The sequence below is a fragment of the Lissotriton helveticus genome, chromosome 2_2 (genome assembly GCF_964261635.1).
Source record: "Lissotriton helveticus chromosome 2_2, aLisHel1.1, whole genome shotgun sequence".
Taxonomy (NCBI): Eukaryota; Metazoa; Chordata; class Amphibia; order Caudata; family Salamandridae; genus Lissotriton; species Lissotriton helveticus.
In genome coordinates this window covers 350,324,216-350,342,345 of record NC_136060.1, presented here as the reverse complement: position 1 = coordinate 350,342,345, position 18,130 = coordinate 350,324,216, and the positions used below count along the sequence as shown (strand labels likewise).

General features: G+C 39.8%; 1 protein-coding gene across 1 annotated transcript in view; it reads left to right on the top strand.

Annotated features, from left to right (window-relative positions):
• Positions 1-18,130, top strand: part of ABLIM2 (actin binding LIM protein family member 2) — a 797,090-nt gene that overhangs the window by 566,170 nt on the left and 212,790 nt on the right. Inside the window, exons 11-12 of the mRNA XM_078678529.1 lie at positions 7,455-7,575; positions 12,413-12,511. Of these exons, the coding sequence (XP_078534655.1) occupies positions 7,455-7,575; positions 12,413-12,511 (220 nt within the window). The remainder of the gene's footprint in view (positions 1-7,454; positions 7,576-12,412; positions 12,512-18,130) is intronic.

Sequence of the window (18,130 nt, the reverse complement as noted above, 5' to 3'; positions counted from 1 at the left end):
GACTGATCGGTCCGGTTTTTGAGGTGGAAGACAGTTTTTCTAGCGTTCAGTCGGTAGAGGACAATTATCTATCCTTCTGCACTAGGATTTCCAACACCGCTGATCGCCTGGTGCCTCCGAAGAGGGGCAAACCAAAGAGACGAGCACCTGCCCCATGGTTCGACGACGCTTTGAGAGCACTCAAACTTGCCTGCAGACAGGCAGAGAGAAGATGGAGGCAAGATTACTCTGATACCAACAAATCTCTTTGGAAAGATAACCTCCGGGCGTACAAAACTGCCATTGCCCGTAACAAAGCCAACTATTACTGCTCCACCATCACCAATGCCAACAACAGTTCAAAAAGTATCTTTCAGATACTTAAAAACTTAACCCATCCTGACTGTGTTACTCCTTTGCAGCTCCCTACCCAAGCCCTCTGTGATAACCTCGCAGCCTTCTTTACTAACAAGATTAACACCATTATTCATAACCTGGAAATCCCTTCCTCTCTGGGAGCATCAAACACTCAGGAACCCAGCACCTGTTCTCCTGACGTGACATCTCCAGGCTCCGCCCCGACGGCCAGATTACGGGATTTTCCTCCTATCCCGGTCCCCGAGTTTGAAAGACTGGCGCTTGGAATTACTTCGGGTTCCCCGCTCGACCCCCTGCCTCCAAAAATTTGGAAAAGTTTTGGAGCGGAGCTTTTTGGGATCTTGCACCAAATATGCAACCAGTCGTTGCTCAGTGGTTATGTCCCAACCCTGTGGAAACAGGCGCTTGTTACGCCTCTCCTTAAAAAACCCTCCCTCAGTTCTGATTGTCTATCAAACTATCGACCCATCTCCTTATTACCATTCCCGGCGAAAATCGCTGAACGATGGGTCAGTTCTTGTCTTTCCATCCACTTAGAACAGAACAACTTTTTAGACGATCACCAATTCGGATTCCGTCCCGCACACGGCACTGAAAAAGCAGTCTTGACAGCCATGGAGGACCTTTGCGTGCGGGCAGACAGGGGCCAGCCAGTAGCATTGATACTGCTGGACCTGTCTGCCGCATTCGATACGGTCAACCATGGTACGCTGCTGCGGAGACTAAGGGAGGCAGGGGTGGACGGCACAGCGCTGCTTTGGTTCCACTCCTATCTGCGGGACAGGAGACAGGCTGTCTCCCTCCCCCCATTTCAATCTACCTTCACAGCGGTACCTCAGGGAGTTCCTCAGGGCTCCTCCATCAGCCCCATTCTTTTTAACGTGTACCTTTGCCCGCTGATCACGTTAATTAAGTCCTTCGGGATAAAAACGGTCAACTACGCTGATGACACACAGCTCATCCTCTCGTGGGAAGGAGAAGATTCCACTCCTCTTACCTCCTTCCATGACTGTTTAAGAGAGACGGCTGGGTGGCTTCACAGAAATTCCCTCCAATTTAACGCCTCCAAAACAGAGGTTTTGTTTTGTGCCGGCACTGGTTCACCCCGCCAGTTTCCATGTGATTTCTGGCCTCCAGACACGGTAGCTAAACCTCCACCAATCTCCTCGGTTCGCAACCTGGGAGCCATGCTCAATAATAAGTTGAGTTTGGAAACCCAGGTGGCAAAAACAGTGGGGATTTGTACTGCCTTGTTACGGTCCCTGCGTAAAATCATGCCACTCCTCCCTGCACAGGCTCGGGCGTCAATAGTCAGGTGTACAATACTTAGTCGCCTTGACTACTGTAACGCCCTGCTCCTCGAGTCTCCAGTCACGCTGGTGGACCGACTCCAAAGAATTCAATCTGCCGCCGCTAAGCTGGCTCTTGGATGGACGAGGAGGTCCTCGGCCTCTGCGGCCCTGGCCGAGCTACGTTGGCTCCCCTTAAAGCAGCGTGTGGCATTCAAGTCCCTCTGCATTGTCTTTAAGGCTCTGCATGGACTTGGGCCCAAACCTTTGCAAGCTCTGTTTCAGTGGTACACCCCCACTAGAGACTTACGATCCTCATCTGCTCGCCTGGTAAAAGTGCCTAGATTCTACAAAGCCAGAACTGGGGGCAGGTCCTTCAGGGTCGCAGCGGCCAAGTTATGGAATAGTCTGCCCTCGGATATTCGCCAGATCCCTCATCTTCTTCCATTCAGGAAGCGCATTAAGACCTGGCTATTCCCCTAAAATTCTCTGCCTGCCTGACAGACACCTCGGTTTTCTTCATTCTTTTCCTTCAGTAGAGTATTCTCTAGCGCCAGGAAGCCTGCAAGGTATCAGTTGCGCTCTACAAATACCTAAAATAAAATAAATAAATATGTTAATTTATTTATTCCTATTTATTTGGAATACATTGTTAATTAAATAATAATTGGTAATTAATAAAAATATGATTGGTAAATAATTTTAATTGATTAATTGATAAATATGTTAATTTCATTCATTTAATTTCTGTAGCGGGTTGTGGGTTTGTAGGGGAATAGGGTGGGAAAAAATTTAATTCTCATTAATTAAATATGTCATTTAAATTATTGGTGTGTATTTTGAATTAATTGTTAATTCATTTTTAATAGGTAATTAATTAAAATATAATTGGTAATTAAAATTAATTTATTAATTTTTAAATTGTAAATTAATTTATTGTTAATAGGTAATTAATTAGTATGAGTAGGCAATTTTTATAATTAAATAATTTTATTTTGTATTTATAAATAAATATTTAATATTTTTTATACACTTTTTAAATATTTTAATTCTTTGTAAATGGTATTACTATTTATGTTATTTATATCTATTTGTGAAGTATTTACTTTCCCTACTATTGCACTCTCTGAAGTTGGAATAGTAATTTTAACCCATACGCTATCCAACACTTTCCCTACTGTTGCACCCACTGGAGTGGGTATGCAACGTTTACAACGCAACTTTTACTATGCACTACCATTACAACGAAACTTTTAAAACGCAAAAACTTTTACAACGCATACATTTACAAAGCATGTTTTTACAACGCAGATACCTTTACAACGCATACCATTACAATGTAAGTATTGGTAAGTATATAATTATTTTTAAAAGGTTATATGTTTGGGATTTTGGGTAAAGGGGTATTTTTAGGGTTCAGGGTCAGTTTTCAGTTTTTGGGTAAAGGGGTATTTTTAGGGTTCAGGGTCAGTTTTCAGTTTATGGGGTGAAGGGGTATTTTTAGGGTTCAGGGTCAGTTTTCAGTTTTTGGGTAAAGGGGTATTTTTAGGGTTCAGGGTCAGTTTTCAGTTTTTGGGTAAAGGGGTATTTTTAGGGTTCAGGGTCAGTTTTCAGTTTTTGGGGTAAAGGGGTATTTTTAGGGTTCAGGGTCAGTTTTCAGTTTTTGGGGTAAAGGGGTATTTTTAGGGTTCAGGGTCAGTTTTCAGTTTTTGGGTAAAGGGGTATTTTTAGGGTTCAGGGTCAGTTTTCAGTTTTTGGGTAAAGGGGTATTTTTAGGGTTCAGGGTCAGTTTTCAGGTTTTTGGGGTAAAGGGGTATTTTTAGGGTTCAGGGTCAGTTTTCAGTTTTTGGGTAAAGGGGTATTTTTAGGGTTCAGGGTCAGTTTTCAGTTTTTGGTGTAAAGGGGTATTTTTAGGGATCAGGGTCAGTTTTCAGTTTTTGGTGTAAAGGGGTATTTTTAGGGTTCAGGGTCAGTTTTCAGTTTTTGGGGTAAAGGGGTATTTTTAGGGTTCAGGGTCAGTTTTCAGTTTTTGGGTAAAGGGGTATTTTTAGGGTTTAGGGTCAGTTTTCAGTTTTTGGGGTAAAGGGGTATTTTTAGGGTTCAGGGTCAGTTTTCGGGTAAAGGGGTATTTTTAGGGTTCAGGGTCAGTTTTCAGTTTTTGGGTAAAGGGGTATTTTTAGGGTTCAGGGACAGTTTTGGGTTTTTGGGGTACAGGGGTACTTTGTAAAAATAAAGTAAAATTACATTTAAATTAAATTTATTTAACAAAATTAAATAAAATTAAATTATATTATAATATTTTTTATTAATTTATATTCAAAAAATTATTATATACTTACCAATACTTACGTTGTAATGATATGCGTTGTAAAGGTATATTCGTTGTAAAATCTTGCGTTGTAAATGTATGCGTTGTAAAAGTTTTTGCGTTGTAAAAGTTTTGTTGTAATGGTAGGCGTTGTAAAAGTATGCGTTGTAACGTCATACATCCCTGGAGTGGGAATAGTAATTTTAACCCCTACGCTATCCAGCGCTTTCCCTACTGTTGCACCCACTGGAGTGGAAATAGTAAATTTTACCTCTACGCTATCCAACACTTTTGCTAATGTTGAACTCACTATAGTTGTAACAATAAATTTTAACCATTTTCTATGCTACGCTAAAAATGTTATATATGTTTATTTAATAATATGTTTATATATATATATATATATATATATATATATATATATATATATATATATATATATATATGTGTGTAATTTTTGGTGATATAATTTTTTTAATTATTTATTAAAATTAAATTTTTTATTAAATATTTCTAAGTTTATATTAAATATATTTATTACTATATTAGTTTTAACTTAATTTTAAGACATTTAAAAAAATCGATATTTTGACAGTCTATATTTTTGTAAGTCGATATTTTGGAGTCGATATTTTGGTACTTACCTGTTTGAAGATAGGGAGTCGATATTTTGTCAATCGATATTTTTGACTCGATATTTGTGTATCTCGATATTTGTGACGTCGATATTATGTCAGTGATCCAATTTTAAAGTACTCTTTTCAAGAGAATATTAGTGGCAAAGACAAAAGTCCAAAGTAAAGGATGGGGCAGAGTAAGAGGTGAACATTATTTAACAATCTTTTTTTTTTTTACATCTTTGAGGCATAATAGGGTTAGTGCTTCTTTTGGAATTGTGCATTCTGAATAATGCCTTGTTTCCAATCACAGTCACTGTTCTTGTTTTAGAGGTTGTCTTACAGCTGGACAAATGAGAAAGATACACATGTTCCAACACAGTGGTCTACAGTGTGTTTCACTGTTTAAGTAAATCTAATAAAATTACAAAGTGCAAGACTTTATTTATCTATAGTATGATTTTACCTACGTGTGTTGATTTTTTTTTATTTCAACATAAAAAACACTTTTTTTCTCTCAAGTGACAGATGCAGAGAAATAGTCATGTATACAATATATACCTGAAACTAAATTGCTCTAAAAACGGTAGCTTGCTATAGCCATTGTAATGATACTCAATTCATCAGTCTCACAAATATGAATATCTGTGTCAGCCCTATAGATATCTGAGCTTATGACTTTTATGTTGCATGTAGATTTTAGCAGCATTCATATTAATTCACTGAATCACTAATTCTCATATCCTATAACACTTTAATCGTGTATTGATTTAAAATGTGTTCCTTATTTTCCAGGAGCCATGCTTGATATCATTAACCTGTGATAAATCTCTCTTTCTGCATATTATCCACTGCTACTTCTAAGTCTTGCAAATTATTGATATTATAAATAACAAAGCATTCCATTACGTTTTGCATTTTTTGACATTTGATCATCTCAGAAACTAAATTCATTACACCCAGATAGTTTTAAAAGCGGAACATGGTCCTGAAACTATTGATTGTGTACACACTTCTTTGGTATTCTGTTAAAAGACTATCAATACAAAAATTGAACATAGTTTAGCCACAGACATAAAATGCGATTGGATATTCCCTAAACTCTGATCCATACTATAAATGGCTATTTTATTTCTATCCATTCGAAAAACTATCCAGATGTAATTGTTTGTGTTTCTGTATACAAAAAGATAATGCAGTGGTACAGTGCTTTAAATGGACTTGCAAATCTCTGCACAAAACATATTCTAGCAAAAATAAAATTTGATTCATTGGACTTTTGCTTTAAACCACAAGCAAGGATGTAATTTCTCCATTTCAATATGTGCTGATATTCTGACACTGAGCATTATTCACAAAACTCTGGGCTGGTTGGTCTCAAATTCACATTTGCTAAACATAGACCATGGGCATTGTATGTCAGGCCTTGTATTTTTGAGCATTAATATTAGATGCTCAATCCTAATATTTCAATTTTTTTTATCATTATTCGTAAATAGGAGGTTACTTAAAGTGTGCAGTTAAAAATTAAACGTACTTTATTTGTGATACCTCAATGTAAAAAATATTTTAGCATTTAAACATTCAAACATTGCTTAATGTATAGTGTGATAATGATTAATTAATTTAAAGATGCGAAGAATAAGCTGAGCTACCGTGATGCATATTGACTTCAACCTAGGAAATGTGGTATATCTTACTTATGTCATTGTTAATATTGTGGTGTAATAGTGTGGGGAGAAGGAAATTGATAATGGGTGGTAGTAGCTCACATCAAGAACTAATGCTCAGCATAGCAACTGCGTCTCCTTGCTCTGTTGTTGTGGTCTAATGGAGAGGAACAAGGCTAATGGACAGATAGCGCAGAAAGCATATATGGAGTAAAATTACATTCTCTGACATGGTTTGACAGCTTGACCTTTGGCCACAGTTCAGATTGGTGGGGTAGTGGGGGGCAATAGTTGGGACAGTAGGGACGAGGTAGAAAAGGGTAAATTTACACGTGCTTTAGAATTTCGAGCAAAACCTCGTGGCCATGATTTCAACCTCAGGAATTTCAACTGTAGTTTCCTTCCATATCATGTCACTAAGGGCTGTCTAGTTGAAAGTGGAATGCACAACAACTACCAAAAGCTGCACTAAATCTTTTGAGACTCAAAGAGGCTTTTTTGAAAATGTAGCTAAACAAAGTCCACCTCTCAAATTGCCTATGTTCCCTATCCTTCACTCCCCACTAATTGTCTCTTGAAGATTGTACTTTTGTGGGGCAAAATCCACCTTTCAGACATTCTTTTCATGGTCAATGACTGGTAGGCCTAATAAGATTTCTGTTTAGGCCAATCTGAGACAGATGCTTCCTATATTGCTTGTCCTTCCACTCCCAATTTCGTCTCTGACCTCTTACAGAAATGTTGGATGGAAACACATCCATTTTTCCATGTGAAGAATAAGTACAAAAAATCTCAAGTGCTGTCAAAGGGTTTTCTGTGCGTATATTTTAATGAACTAGACCTAGAATTTGCTAACAGGGTGTCTTAGCATGTTAGACTGCATACGTACGCAAGATTTAATGGAACCCAAGGTTCTATTCATTATATAGTCCCACACGGTACATATGGCAAATAATCCTATGCAGTTAGAAAATGACTACTTTGCATCTGTTTACACTTAACGTAGTTAAACAGATCACTTCATGCAGTGCAGCCTCTTTAAACATGATCTTGTTTTGGGGTATTTTCCATCCATTTCACAGCCTGTAGATCTGTGACATCAAAGCTACCACTGTCATATCGTTGCTCACTGCTGTTGGTTTGTCTTTGGACCTCTCTCGCTTGTTTAAAAAATCAGAGTGTTTCCTGATAACTATGGTTTCTGTATTTTCAGGGTGATCAGGACGACAGGTCTTTGAAGCAATACCGGGCATCAAGTCCAAGTTCTACAGGCTCTGTGGGCTATGGGCGATACACACCAACATCCCGCTCTCCTCAGAGCTACAGCAGAGCAGGTAAATTCCCTGAAGTCACAGCACCAGTGCCTGCAAACTTCCTATGAAACAATGTTGTCATTTGTGTCACTGTTCTAAACTATTGCCAAATAATATGGATTTGGATTGGATTATATTGCTAGACTTTCCTCTGGTCTTCAGCCTTTGATGAACACACCAGTTTATATAGAACGCAAAGATGTCATGATATTTGTTGAGGGTGATTAGAACACTCCATGGTACAGGTATACAACGTCTCCAGTTATGGACAGTTAATTTGCAAATGTGGGTTATGTAATTATATTCGCTGGGTGATTAAATTAATTCATTGGTCATTCGGGTTTAAGACAATGTTAAGGCTAATCTCCTGGTTCAGAGGCAACTCAAGAAAGAAGTTGTTGGCATACTCTAGCGAGACCTAGATCACTTGTCGCACTGCTGGCATGTTGCACCCATAAGAGAGAAGGGTAAACTCTGTATGGTGTGGATGCAGATGGAAAAAACAGAAACTAATATACTATGGAGCCCCAAATAGTCTTTGAGTCATTGTAGTAACCTATTTTACCCTCCATCTGTGTAAACACTCCCATAGCTAATGACAAATGTTCAGTGCAGTGCTGTACAGATACCACAAAATTCACACATACATTCAGGAGCCTGATCCTATTCATGAATTCAGACAAATGGTTCCACTCCAATGGGAAAGAGGGTTTACTGAGCTTTCACTTGAAGAAATCAATTCTGGTCTACTTGCAGTATGCCGCGGCACCACCTGCGCAAAACCGTAATTGAGAAACCATATAAATATGCACAGACTATAAATTGGAAACAGTTATCTTTTTTTTCAAATGATGTTGCTAATTGTATTGCCCTCCTCCTCTACTCCTCAATTTCTGCTAGGGGCCTAAACACCCAAAACATTACAGAGTTGGCTTGGGTCCATTTGTATAAGGAACTTCCTGAAATCAGCTCCTATTGCTGACTACTTTCCCTTTATGACATCAAAGATGGATTCAAGCTCATTTTTCCCCACCCAAGTGGCTATCCATATAATACTGGCACTGGGGAAAGGTATACAATTCATGGACACTCACAAAGGAGACCAGTTTCCAGAATCTGCTTCACTGTGGTGATCAGCATGACAACCAAAATGTAACACTGTATTCACAGTCGTAGAAATAGCCTGGAACCAGACATATAAAAGACACTTGTGGGATAGTTTGGGGATAGCTAGCACAGCTTCTTGTGACCTGTGCCTGAGCCTACTCAAAGTAGGAGGACAAAAATGAAATATTTAAATGCTCTTACTTTCAAGCTGAGAAAAGAAAACAATAAGAATACATGGAGCTTCTCCACCTGAGATTGCAAGCAAACAAGCTATCCATGAATGTAAAATGCTCTGAAAATGAGAAAGTAATAACTTTTGGATATTGATACCTGGAGTCCAAGAAAATGGCAATGTAGAGAATTGTCCGCACATAGGTTTATTCAAGATATAGATGTCGCAAACATAATTCCAATTTGGGAACAAAAACCTTGAGACATGAAAATGACATTGTTATTGACTAACAGGATTAATGTTTAGCTTCTGCACTCATTCTATATTGCTGATCTTTTCAGAAAGTTTTGTCATGTTCCTCTTACAATAAACCACAAATTATGTTCTCATTCAGAAGTTCTGAAATTCTTGTTCTGTTAGTTAAACATAAGAAAAAAGTAAGTAGTATTTAGTAAGTTACCAGGTCCTCATTGCAATTGTACTGTCATTTTAGTGAAGTAACTCTCTCCTGGTAAATACTGATACTATGGAGTTTTGTGGGTTTAGTATTACAGCATCATTTTGAGCCTCAAATCTCAGAATGGGAAATAGCATGATAACGCTGCATATTTTCCCTCATGTCGAAGGTCCACGCATGGATTCTGTTTGATATTACCTGAAATTCCTGTGCAGTGGAGTTATTTCCGCAGATCCAGTAACAGTAGGCTGCATCTAAAGAGGGATTCCTGAGGCCCTTGGAATGAGGGACGCAGTGTGATTTAGCTGAAACATTTGTATTTGTTAATCTATGCTGCTCTATCAATTACAGTGAAAATGAACATCAGGATTAAGTGGTAATCTAATTATATAGACGTCAACCTGTGGCTTCAAGCCAAATAGAAAAATATAAAACAAAATAAATACATGCATGTATTTTCTTAGCAGTTGATCTGTTCTCAACTACCAAGCACCTGCAGCTGTGGTACTGCATTTTCAACAATTATGATGCTAATTTTTTCACAGTATTAGTTTTTCTCTAATTGAATATTCACAGAGATGGTGGTTAGATCACAGATTTAATGTTCTTCTGTGGCTTTTGCACATAGTATCACCCATCTTGCTCTGACATAAACTTTATTTAACTAATGTTTAGTTTCTAGACTTATATGTGCACAAAATAAAACCTTAGCTCCACTCCAGAGCAATACTGAAGAAAGTAGCATCCAACTATTTCTTGTTTTTTACACTGATTGAAATATATGATGTTCGAAAATACCTTGCACCAAAAGTGTCCATGCAGAGAAAGCTTTATAATGCAGTTAATTACTCCAGATTGCTGTATAAACATGGATGGGCACTTTTACAATACGGTGTTCCTTTCGAAACTTGAATCAAACCATTTAATAGTCAGGCCATTTATGCAACATTGTTCCCTGAAGATTTTCCAAGATTCAACATCCCAAGTCACAGCTTTAAAGATTTGTGGGAAAGGAGACCAGGAGACATGCTATTACTTTGGCAAACGTACCGATGTATGCAAGTTATTCTTTAGCTCAGCTAAGTGCCAACCATCCACTATGAGGATTTTCATTCTAAACCACTCATACATTGTGATGTGCCTGAGAAATAATTTGAGGGCACTATTTGCACCCTCTGAGAACACTGGAAAGTAATGAGAAATGGCTGTCCCTACCTGAAATAAAAAATAACCAATCATTTGGATTCCTTTCGTTTATCGTATGTCGAACTAAGGAATTCCAATGTGGTGCACGGAAATAAACCACTGAACACCCAAACCAACAGACCATGCACGCAACCTGGGCTTCATCCTGGACGCCTCCCTCTCCATGACCAGGCAAGTCAACAACGTCTCCTCGGCGTGCTTCAACACCCTACGCATGCTACGGAAGATCTTCTGGTGGATCCCCACCGAGACCAGGAGGACCGTCACCCAGGCCCTCGTCACCAGCCGACTGGACTACGGCAACGCCCTCTACGCCGGTACCACCGCCAAGCTCCAGAAGAGACTCCAGCGGATCCAGAACACCTCAGCCAGACTCATCCTCGACATCCCACGAACCAGTCACATCTCCGGACATCTCAGAGACCTTCACTGGCTCCCCGTCAGCAAAAGAATCACCTTCCGCCTCCTCACCCACGCACACAAAGCCCTACACGACCAAGGCCCGAGCTACCTCAACAGCCGAGTCAACTTCTACGCTCCCAAACGCCACCTGCGATCAGCCAACCACGCCCTCGCCGCCGTCCCCCGCATCCGAAGAGCGACTTCAGGAGGAAGGTCCTTCTCCTACCTGGCTGCCAAGACCTGGAACTCCCTCCCGACCGACCTACGCCTGACCCAAGACCACCTCTCCTTCAGGAGGAAGCTGAAGACCTGGCTGTTCGAGCAGTAGCGGCACCCCCCCCCCCCCCAGCGCCTTGAGACCCTACGGGTATGTAGCACGCTTTACAAGTGTCATTGATTGATTGATTGATTGAACACACTTAGGCAGTCTTCCACTTCCTTTTAGCACCATTGTTCTGTAAAACTACTTTTTATACACACGGAAGACAAAACCACAGTGAAGGTGACAACCCAACTTACCTAATGCAGGACTAGAGGCCCTACTGCTTGTACAGTCTCTCAATGTATGGTTGGATGTATAGTACTTGCAAAAAAACATCCTAGTGCCTATTCATTAGTACCCTATGTCACTTTGTATCATAAAAACCAGTACAAAATCAATACGTCATGCTAACAATTTGTTCAAGATTTTGACTTAAGCAGATTTGTATCAGCACTTATATTCACAATGTTTTCAAAATGTTGAAGGTATTTCTTTAAAGTCATTTGAATTGGATATCATCTTACATGGCGAAGCCTTTTCAGAAAGCTCTGAAATACCATAAATGAGGTTCTGCACACTGATTGGATTATAGACTATTCTAAAACATCTTTAAATGAGGCTAAAAACTATTTTAGTAAAAGGGGAATGTCTTCAAGCAAAGTTTAAATATCTATTTTTAGAATAGAATAAACTTCTAAATTTCTGAATAATATACATAACAATTTGACACATGACACATATGTGATCTCTTGTATATTGGCATTATGGCATTATAAACTGACTCCTATATGTAAATAATTAATTCTTTCTATATTTCTCAACTTTTCATCCATTTCTGTCCTGCCATTGCTAAAAACAAGGAAGGCTTTGAGGATATACAATATGAATATACATGAGATAAATTTCCTTTTAGATATGATGATTGATTGTAAACCAACTTCATTTTTTTCATGGTGGATCTCTAGTGACCTGACCGGTTTATGGTCTTGAAAACTGGAGTGGGACAAAACTGATGAAGACATTTACATTTAACACTTTTATCATCATCATTGTTGAGAGTACTTGGGGAGTACTTGACGTAAAGAAACGAATATTGTAAGGAAGCTTTTAAAAATGATCTAATGAAAAATAGAGAATAGTATTTATTTAGTTTAGGCTTGTTCTGGATTAATGACATTGCAAGATTTGCTGCATGACTTTCAGTGAGTTCACTAAAGAGTTTATTTTTCACTCGCTCTTTGTTGCCTCTCAGCTGGTACTCAGAGTCTTGGTACCAGTAGCTGCATCTCCCTGCCCCAACACCCCAGCCTTACATCTGCATTAAGACATCATTACATCCCTTTCTTCAAAGGTAAGGCTTAGCAATGCCAACCGTGCCGTGGTGCCTGTAGAACTTTGGACGTGTGTTTCCAGTTCATGTTTTGTGAAGGCATGGCTTCTAATGGAGTAAAGTGTGTCCTAACTCTTGTGAATGCTTGGTCTATGTCATGCACAGTAGTGTAGGAAGCCTGCTTCACTGAGTTTTTAATGTTTTCACAAGGATGTTGTACCGTGTTGTCACATTAGTAAGTTGAAGATAATACCAGGACCTAGTGGCATGTGTGTTATATGAGCATGTCGGGTCACTGCTGTTTGATAGACGTTACTTCCTTCCTTCATGCAAATGTTGTGCAGTCAGTATGACCATTGGTCTAAAGCTTTCCCTCTGCATGGCAGTTACTTCCACCAGCCAGTTCAGCTATCCATAGGTTATAGTCTATCCAAAACATTTTGCCAAAGCTCATGGATCACCTGTGGATTCATAGGGATTGCAGCATTGTAACTTAAGGACTTTTATGTCTATGATGAGGTCTGAATCTGAGAAGTGCTTTGCTTTTTTCGGCCAGTTATTAAATGTACCCAACACTATTGATATGTCCTAGTTATCCTTGAGAATTATGAAGACAGTGTCCCAGCAGACCAGTATGTAACATTCATGAACAAAATGAAAAACGTAGTAGTAAAAATATTTTTCACTTTGAGCCTTTTACTATAAATAACCAATGAGGGAACTCGTACTTGAGCATTATCCCTAACCCTTAAAAACCTGATCCAAGCTTTGCTTTTGTCATAACCCTAACCATACCATAACCATTAAAACATCCATTATCCTCCCTCTAACCCTTTCATACACCTTTACACAAATCCCTAACCCTAACATTAGCTTTGACTTTTTTTAATTATTTTTGCAAATATACCAATTTCGAAAACGACATATTTAAATAGTTTTTTCTATAAAGTTTATATATCTCAACTGGTTTTATGGCCTACTGAACTACAAACCGTCCAGTTGTCCCATCTGCTATAATAGCGGCCATGAGTTGTTTCACACCTAGGCAGTATTTAAAGTAAAATATTTTTTTTTGCTATTGGTTGTAGGCCACATTTTGACGTTATGCAGTCTGGATCTACATTCCAAGGCCTGTCTGTGCCACACACTATCAATGAACAAACACAATTAAAAACTGTGTTATGTTCTGGCTCAAACGCAACTAAAACTTGCTGGTTATAGTTACCAATAATGTATAAAGAAAAAACAGAAACTCACTGAAAAAAACAAAGATTAAAGTGACCTTATAATTAGGTGTGATAATCAAATTATCCTTTACTTTTAAAAAACTCCCCAAAATTAAAAGAAAAACAAAGGTTACATAGACATTTTAGTTAGATATGGTTCCCTACCCTTACGTGTAAAAACTAGAAATTTGAGATGTCATCACTGATGTTATTAGTGATGCCATTTAACATGTAATGAGTGATGTAATATGTAAGGTTATTAGCAGTGCATGATAGGGGCACTTGATATAGTGATCTCTATAAACTATAAGTGGTGAATTTCCTTCTTTTTCTTTATTTGTAAATATTTTTATCTTGTTTCAACACCTAAATATAACTTCAGTTTGTGTTTTTTATCATAAGCTCACAAAGTCACTTTTACTTTGTTCAACCAATTCTGCACTGGGGCCACAGTGGCCTTTGTTCATTTGGAACTGCTGGAATGATCATATATCACAAACCTTGAAGAGGATGAAATAGTGACTTCCAGAGAACAGTCCCTGTGACTAACCCCATTGCACATGGCCAGTAGCTGTGCACAGTGGGGGCTAGTATCCCGAGGTGGACTGGATGTACAAAAATAGTTATAATTTTGTATATCTATGCCATTTTAACTTGCAAAAGTTAAACTACAATGGGGCGACTCTGTGTCCCTCAGGACCTGAGTATGAATATATAAACAAAAACAATGGTTCTGTCGGGTGTACAAAATATTTCTTATGAAAACAAATACTTGTTATTTTCTTCAAACTTCAAATAATGATATACAAGTTGTTTTACCATATGGAACACCAAACAAAAAGGCAAAGGCAACACAGGTTAGTGAGTATTGAGTTATTTTATATAAATTAAAGCATTTATATATACTCACACATTTGTAAATAAGGCTGTCAGCACAGGGAGAATTAATTACGGTGACATGTGCTAAAGTGACATCAGTGCTTAGAGATAGATCATAGTGCATATATTATATACAAGGTTGATTACAAATACGTACAGGGAAAAGAAGGCCAGAAGATAATGAAAATCACAATGACTGCTGCTTTTTACAAATTAGTCATTCAATTGTACACAGAGCCTTGGAAAATGTGGACGACAGCGAATCGTCGATGTTTCAACCCAATCTATGCTCAATTAATCTGAAAAAGCGGGTCATCATCAGGAAAAAGGTGGGGGAAGGGGATGACAGTCCTCTGTCAACCAGAATGGCTCCTGGTCAGTTGGTCATCTTTAAAAAAACGGTCAATCCAAGTGGTTGGATCAAATGCGGTCTCGGCTGTGTTAAAACAGGACTGATGCCTGACTTTGCCTCGCCGCTTTGAGACCCGATCTCTATCTGGAAAAGAAAACTTTTTCAGTATAAATCCCCCCTGGCCACACTCCCCAAGCCCTTATTGGCCCCAGGGAATCCATCACCCATGGCGGCATGATATTATTTAGGTGAGAGAGGCATGCCGCTCCCCTCTCTGAACCATTACATGGCCTCTGGAGCTCCATTCCCTTGGCCCCAGCAAATTAAAACTAGCTGTGCGAGAGTCGATCCCAACCGGGGCAGCCACAGCAAATGCAGGCCTCGGGTAACAGGTGGAACCCAAGAGTCATTCCGGGTGCAGCAGAAGTCAGCTACATTGGTTTGCACCCACCCAGCGGGAGCAGCTTTTCTCTGTGCTTCTGCCAGGTGGGGGCAAACCTGCATTCCGTGCCAGCCTCAGCGCAAGCAGGGAGTTGAAGATGTCCGTGCACGCACTCTTGCAGGCAGGAAACAGCAGGGTTTGGGGGATGGGGTCTATGGGGCCCTTAGGAAATCTCAGCCCCTGAAGGGAGTTGACAGGGCCCTTCTGGGCCTCCCCTTCAGCCCAGGTAGATAGTGGTCCCAGGGACTCTTCCTAGGTTGCTGATGGGCTCACCGGGCCCTTCAAAAGGCTTGGGGGAGGGTTGCCGCACACCCTCTCCTCTTTCAAAGTGGTCATCCCGGTGGGTAGGGTCCCATGCACCCCTCCCCAAATAAAAAAAAACGCAGGAATATGAAATGAGTGAAGAAGCTGCTCATTTCACATTCACTTCTCTAACTGGGGTGCGCACCATAATTCCTTGAAAAGGCATATTTTTTTAAATAATTTGTGATGCTCATGGTGCCCCTAAAAGGGGCAGGGGCACCACCAAGCTTTTTTTAAATGTTGCAGGGAGCTACAGGGAGCACAGCAGCCCTACGTACAACATTTTAAAAATATTGCAGTAAGTCTCCTGGATCATTGAATCCATCACCCCAGGAGAGCTTACTATTATTTTCAGAACACTCCGAGCTGGAACTGTGTGTCCTTCAGTGGGAGTGCACGGTCACCTTGTGGGTGATTCTATGGCTGCTCCTTGTGGCCTGAAAAATGTTTTTAAAACATTTTAGAGATTGGCGTACGATGGAGTGAGGTCCAATGAAATAGCATAGGATGGAGTGGCGCACAGTGGAACGGGATAGAGTAGAATAACGTACAGTAGAGTGGCAAAGATTGAAGTTGCGTACAGGGGAGTGGTGTACAGTGGAGTGGCATTGAGTGGAATAGTATAGAGTGGAGTACAGTGGAGTGGCATAGAGTGGAATAGCATATAGTAGAATAACGTACAGTGGAGTGGCATAGGCTGGAGTAGCATACAGTGGAGTTTGGTAGAGTGGAATAGAATACACTGGAGTGGCACAGAGTGGAGTGGCATCCAATGGGCTATGGTCGAAATGAGTGGTGTCGAGTGGAGTGGCATAGAGTGGAGTAGCGTTTATTGGAGCTGCATACAGTGCAATAGTGTAGAGTGGAGTGGTGTAAAGTGGAGTGGCTTAGAGAGGAATAGCACATAATGGAGTAGCGTACAGTGCAGTGGCATACAGCCGAGTGGTGTAGACTAGAATGGCCTACACAGAAGTGGAGTAGAGTGTAATAGCAAACAGTTCAGTGGCGTCCAATGCAGTAGCCTAGATCGGAGTGGCATAGAGTGGTGTGGCATACACTGGAGTGGCAAAGACGGGAATATCATACAGTGTAGTGGCATACAGTGATATAGTGTACAGTGGAGTGTTCTATATTGGACTGGTATACAGTGGCATAGCGTACAGTGGAGTGGCCTACAGTGAGGTATCGTAGAGTTGGAATTGCATATAGTGGAGTAGTGTTCAGTGGAGTGGTATACAGTGTAGTGGTGTAGACTGGAGTGGTGTACAGTGGAGGGGGTTAGAGTGTAATAGAATACAGTCGAGCAGCGTACAGTTGAGTTGCAACCAATCGAATAGCAGAGGATGGAGAAGCATAGAGTGGAGTACCATAGTAGCGTAGAGTGGAGAAGCATACAGTGGAGTGGCATGCAGTACAATAGTGTACAGTGGAGTGTTGTAGAGTGGAGTGGCATAATGTGGAATAGTGTAGAGTGGCGTAGAATGGAATGGCATAGAGTGAAATAGCATATAGTGGAGTGGCATTGACTTGAGTGGTGTAGAGTGGAGGTGCGTATAGTCTAATAGCATCTAGTGTAGTGGCGTACAGTGGAGTTGTGTGCAGTGTGATAGCATATAGTGGAATGGCTCTGAGTCAAGTGGTATAGAGTGGAGTGGTGTGGTGTACACTGGAGTGGCTTATATTGGAATACCGTAGAGTGGAATGGTATATAGTGTAGTGGCATACAATGGAGTTGCAAACAAATGGATGTGAAATTCAGCAGCAGTGTAGATTATGGTGTGAAGAGTAACGCAAAACAGGGAATAGCACTGTCATGCATTTTCCCAGATTTACGAATCAACGCAGGACAACACAAGGTGGCCTTGTATTGCTTTGTCAATCTGACTTCAGTATTGCCTTGCCCAAGCAACACCATGCGTGATGCAAATGTACTGCAATACAAAAACACAGCTTGACCTTAGTTCCATTTTGGGTGGTCATATCGAGGACATTTTGTGGTATACTTTGTTACATGGCAGGATATAATTGGGTAATGCCTGCTTTCAGAAAATGAAAAGATAACCATATTGTTATTACTATGCTTTGGTTGTTCTCTGTGTTACATGCTTAGATATAGTTAAATAGTAGTGTTTTTCATTTTATCGTAGTTCCGTACCTATTACCACTTTATGAAAGTAGTAATAGGAAGTGAACTATGTCTGTATTTTTTGCAAATTTTGAAATATGTTTATGAAGTACTGTGCTAGTATCTATTAGGTACCATATTTTTTAGGAAATGCTTTTTTATCATTTTTTTTAAGTTGAGCGGTATTTGCCTGGTACTATTTAGATATTTATGCAGTATCCCGTACTCTTTTTTGTACAAGATTAAATATGTTGAAAATTGTAATGCAACAGACTACAGTATATTTGTGAAATATAGTGTACAAAATTGAGAT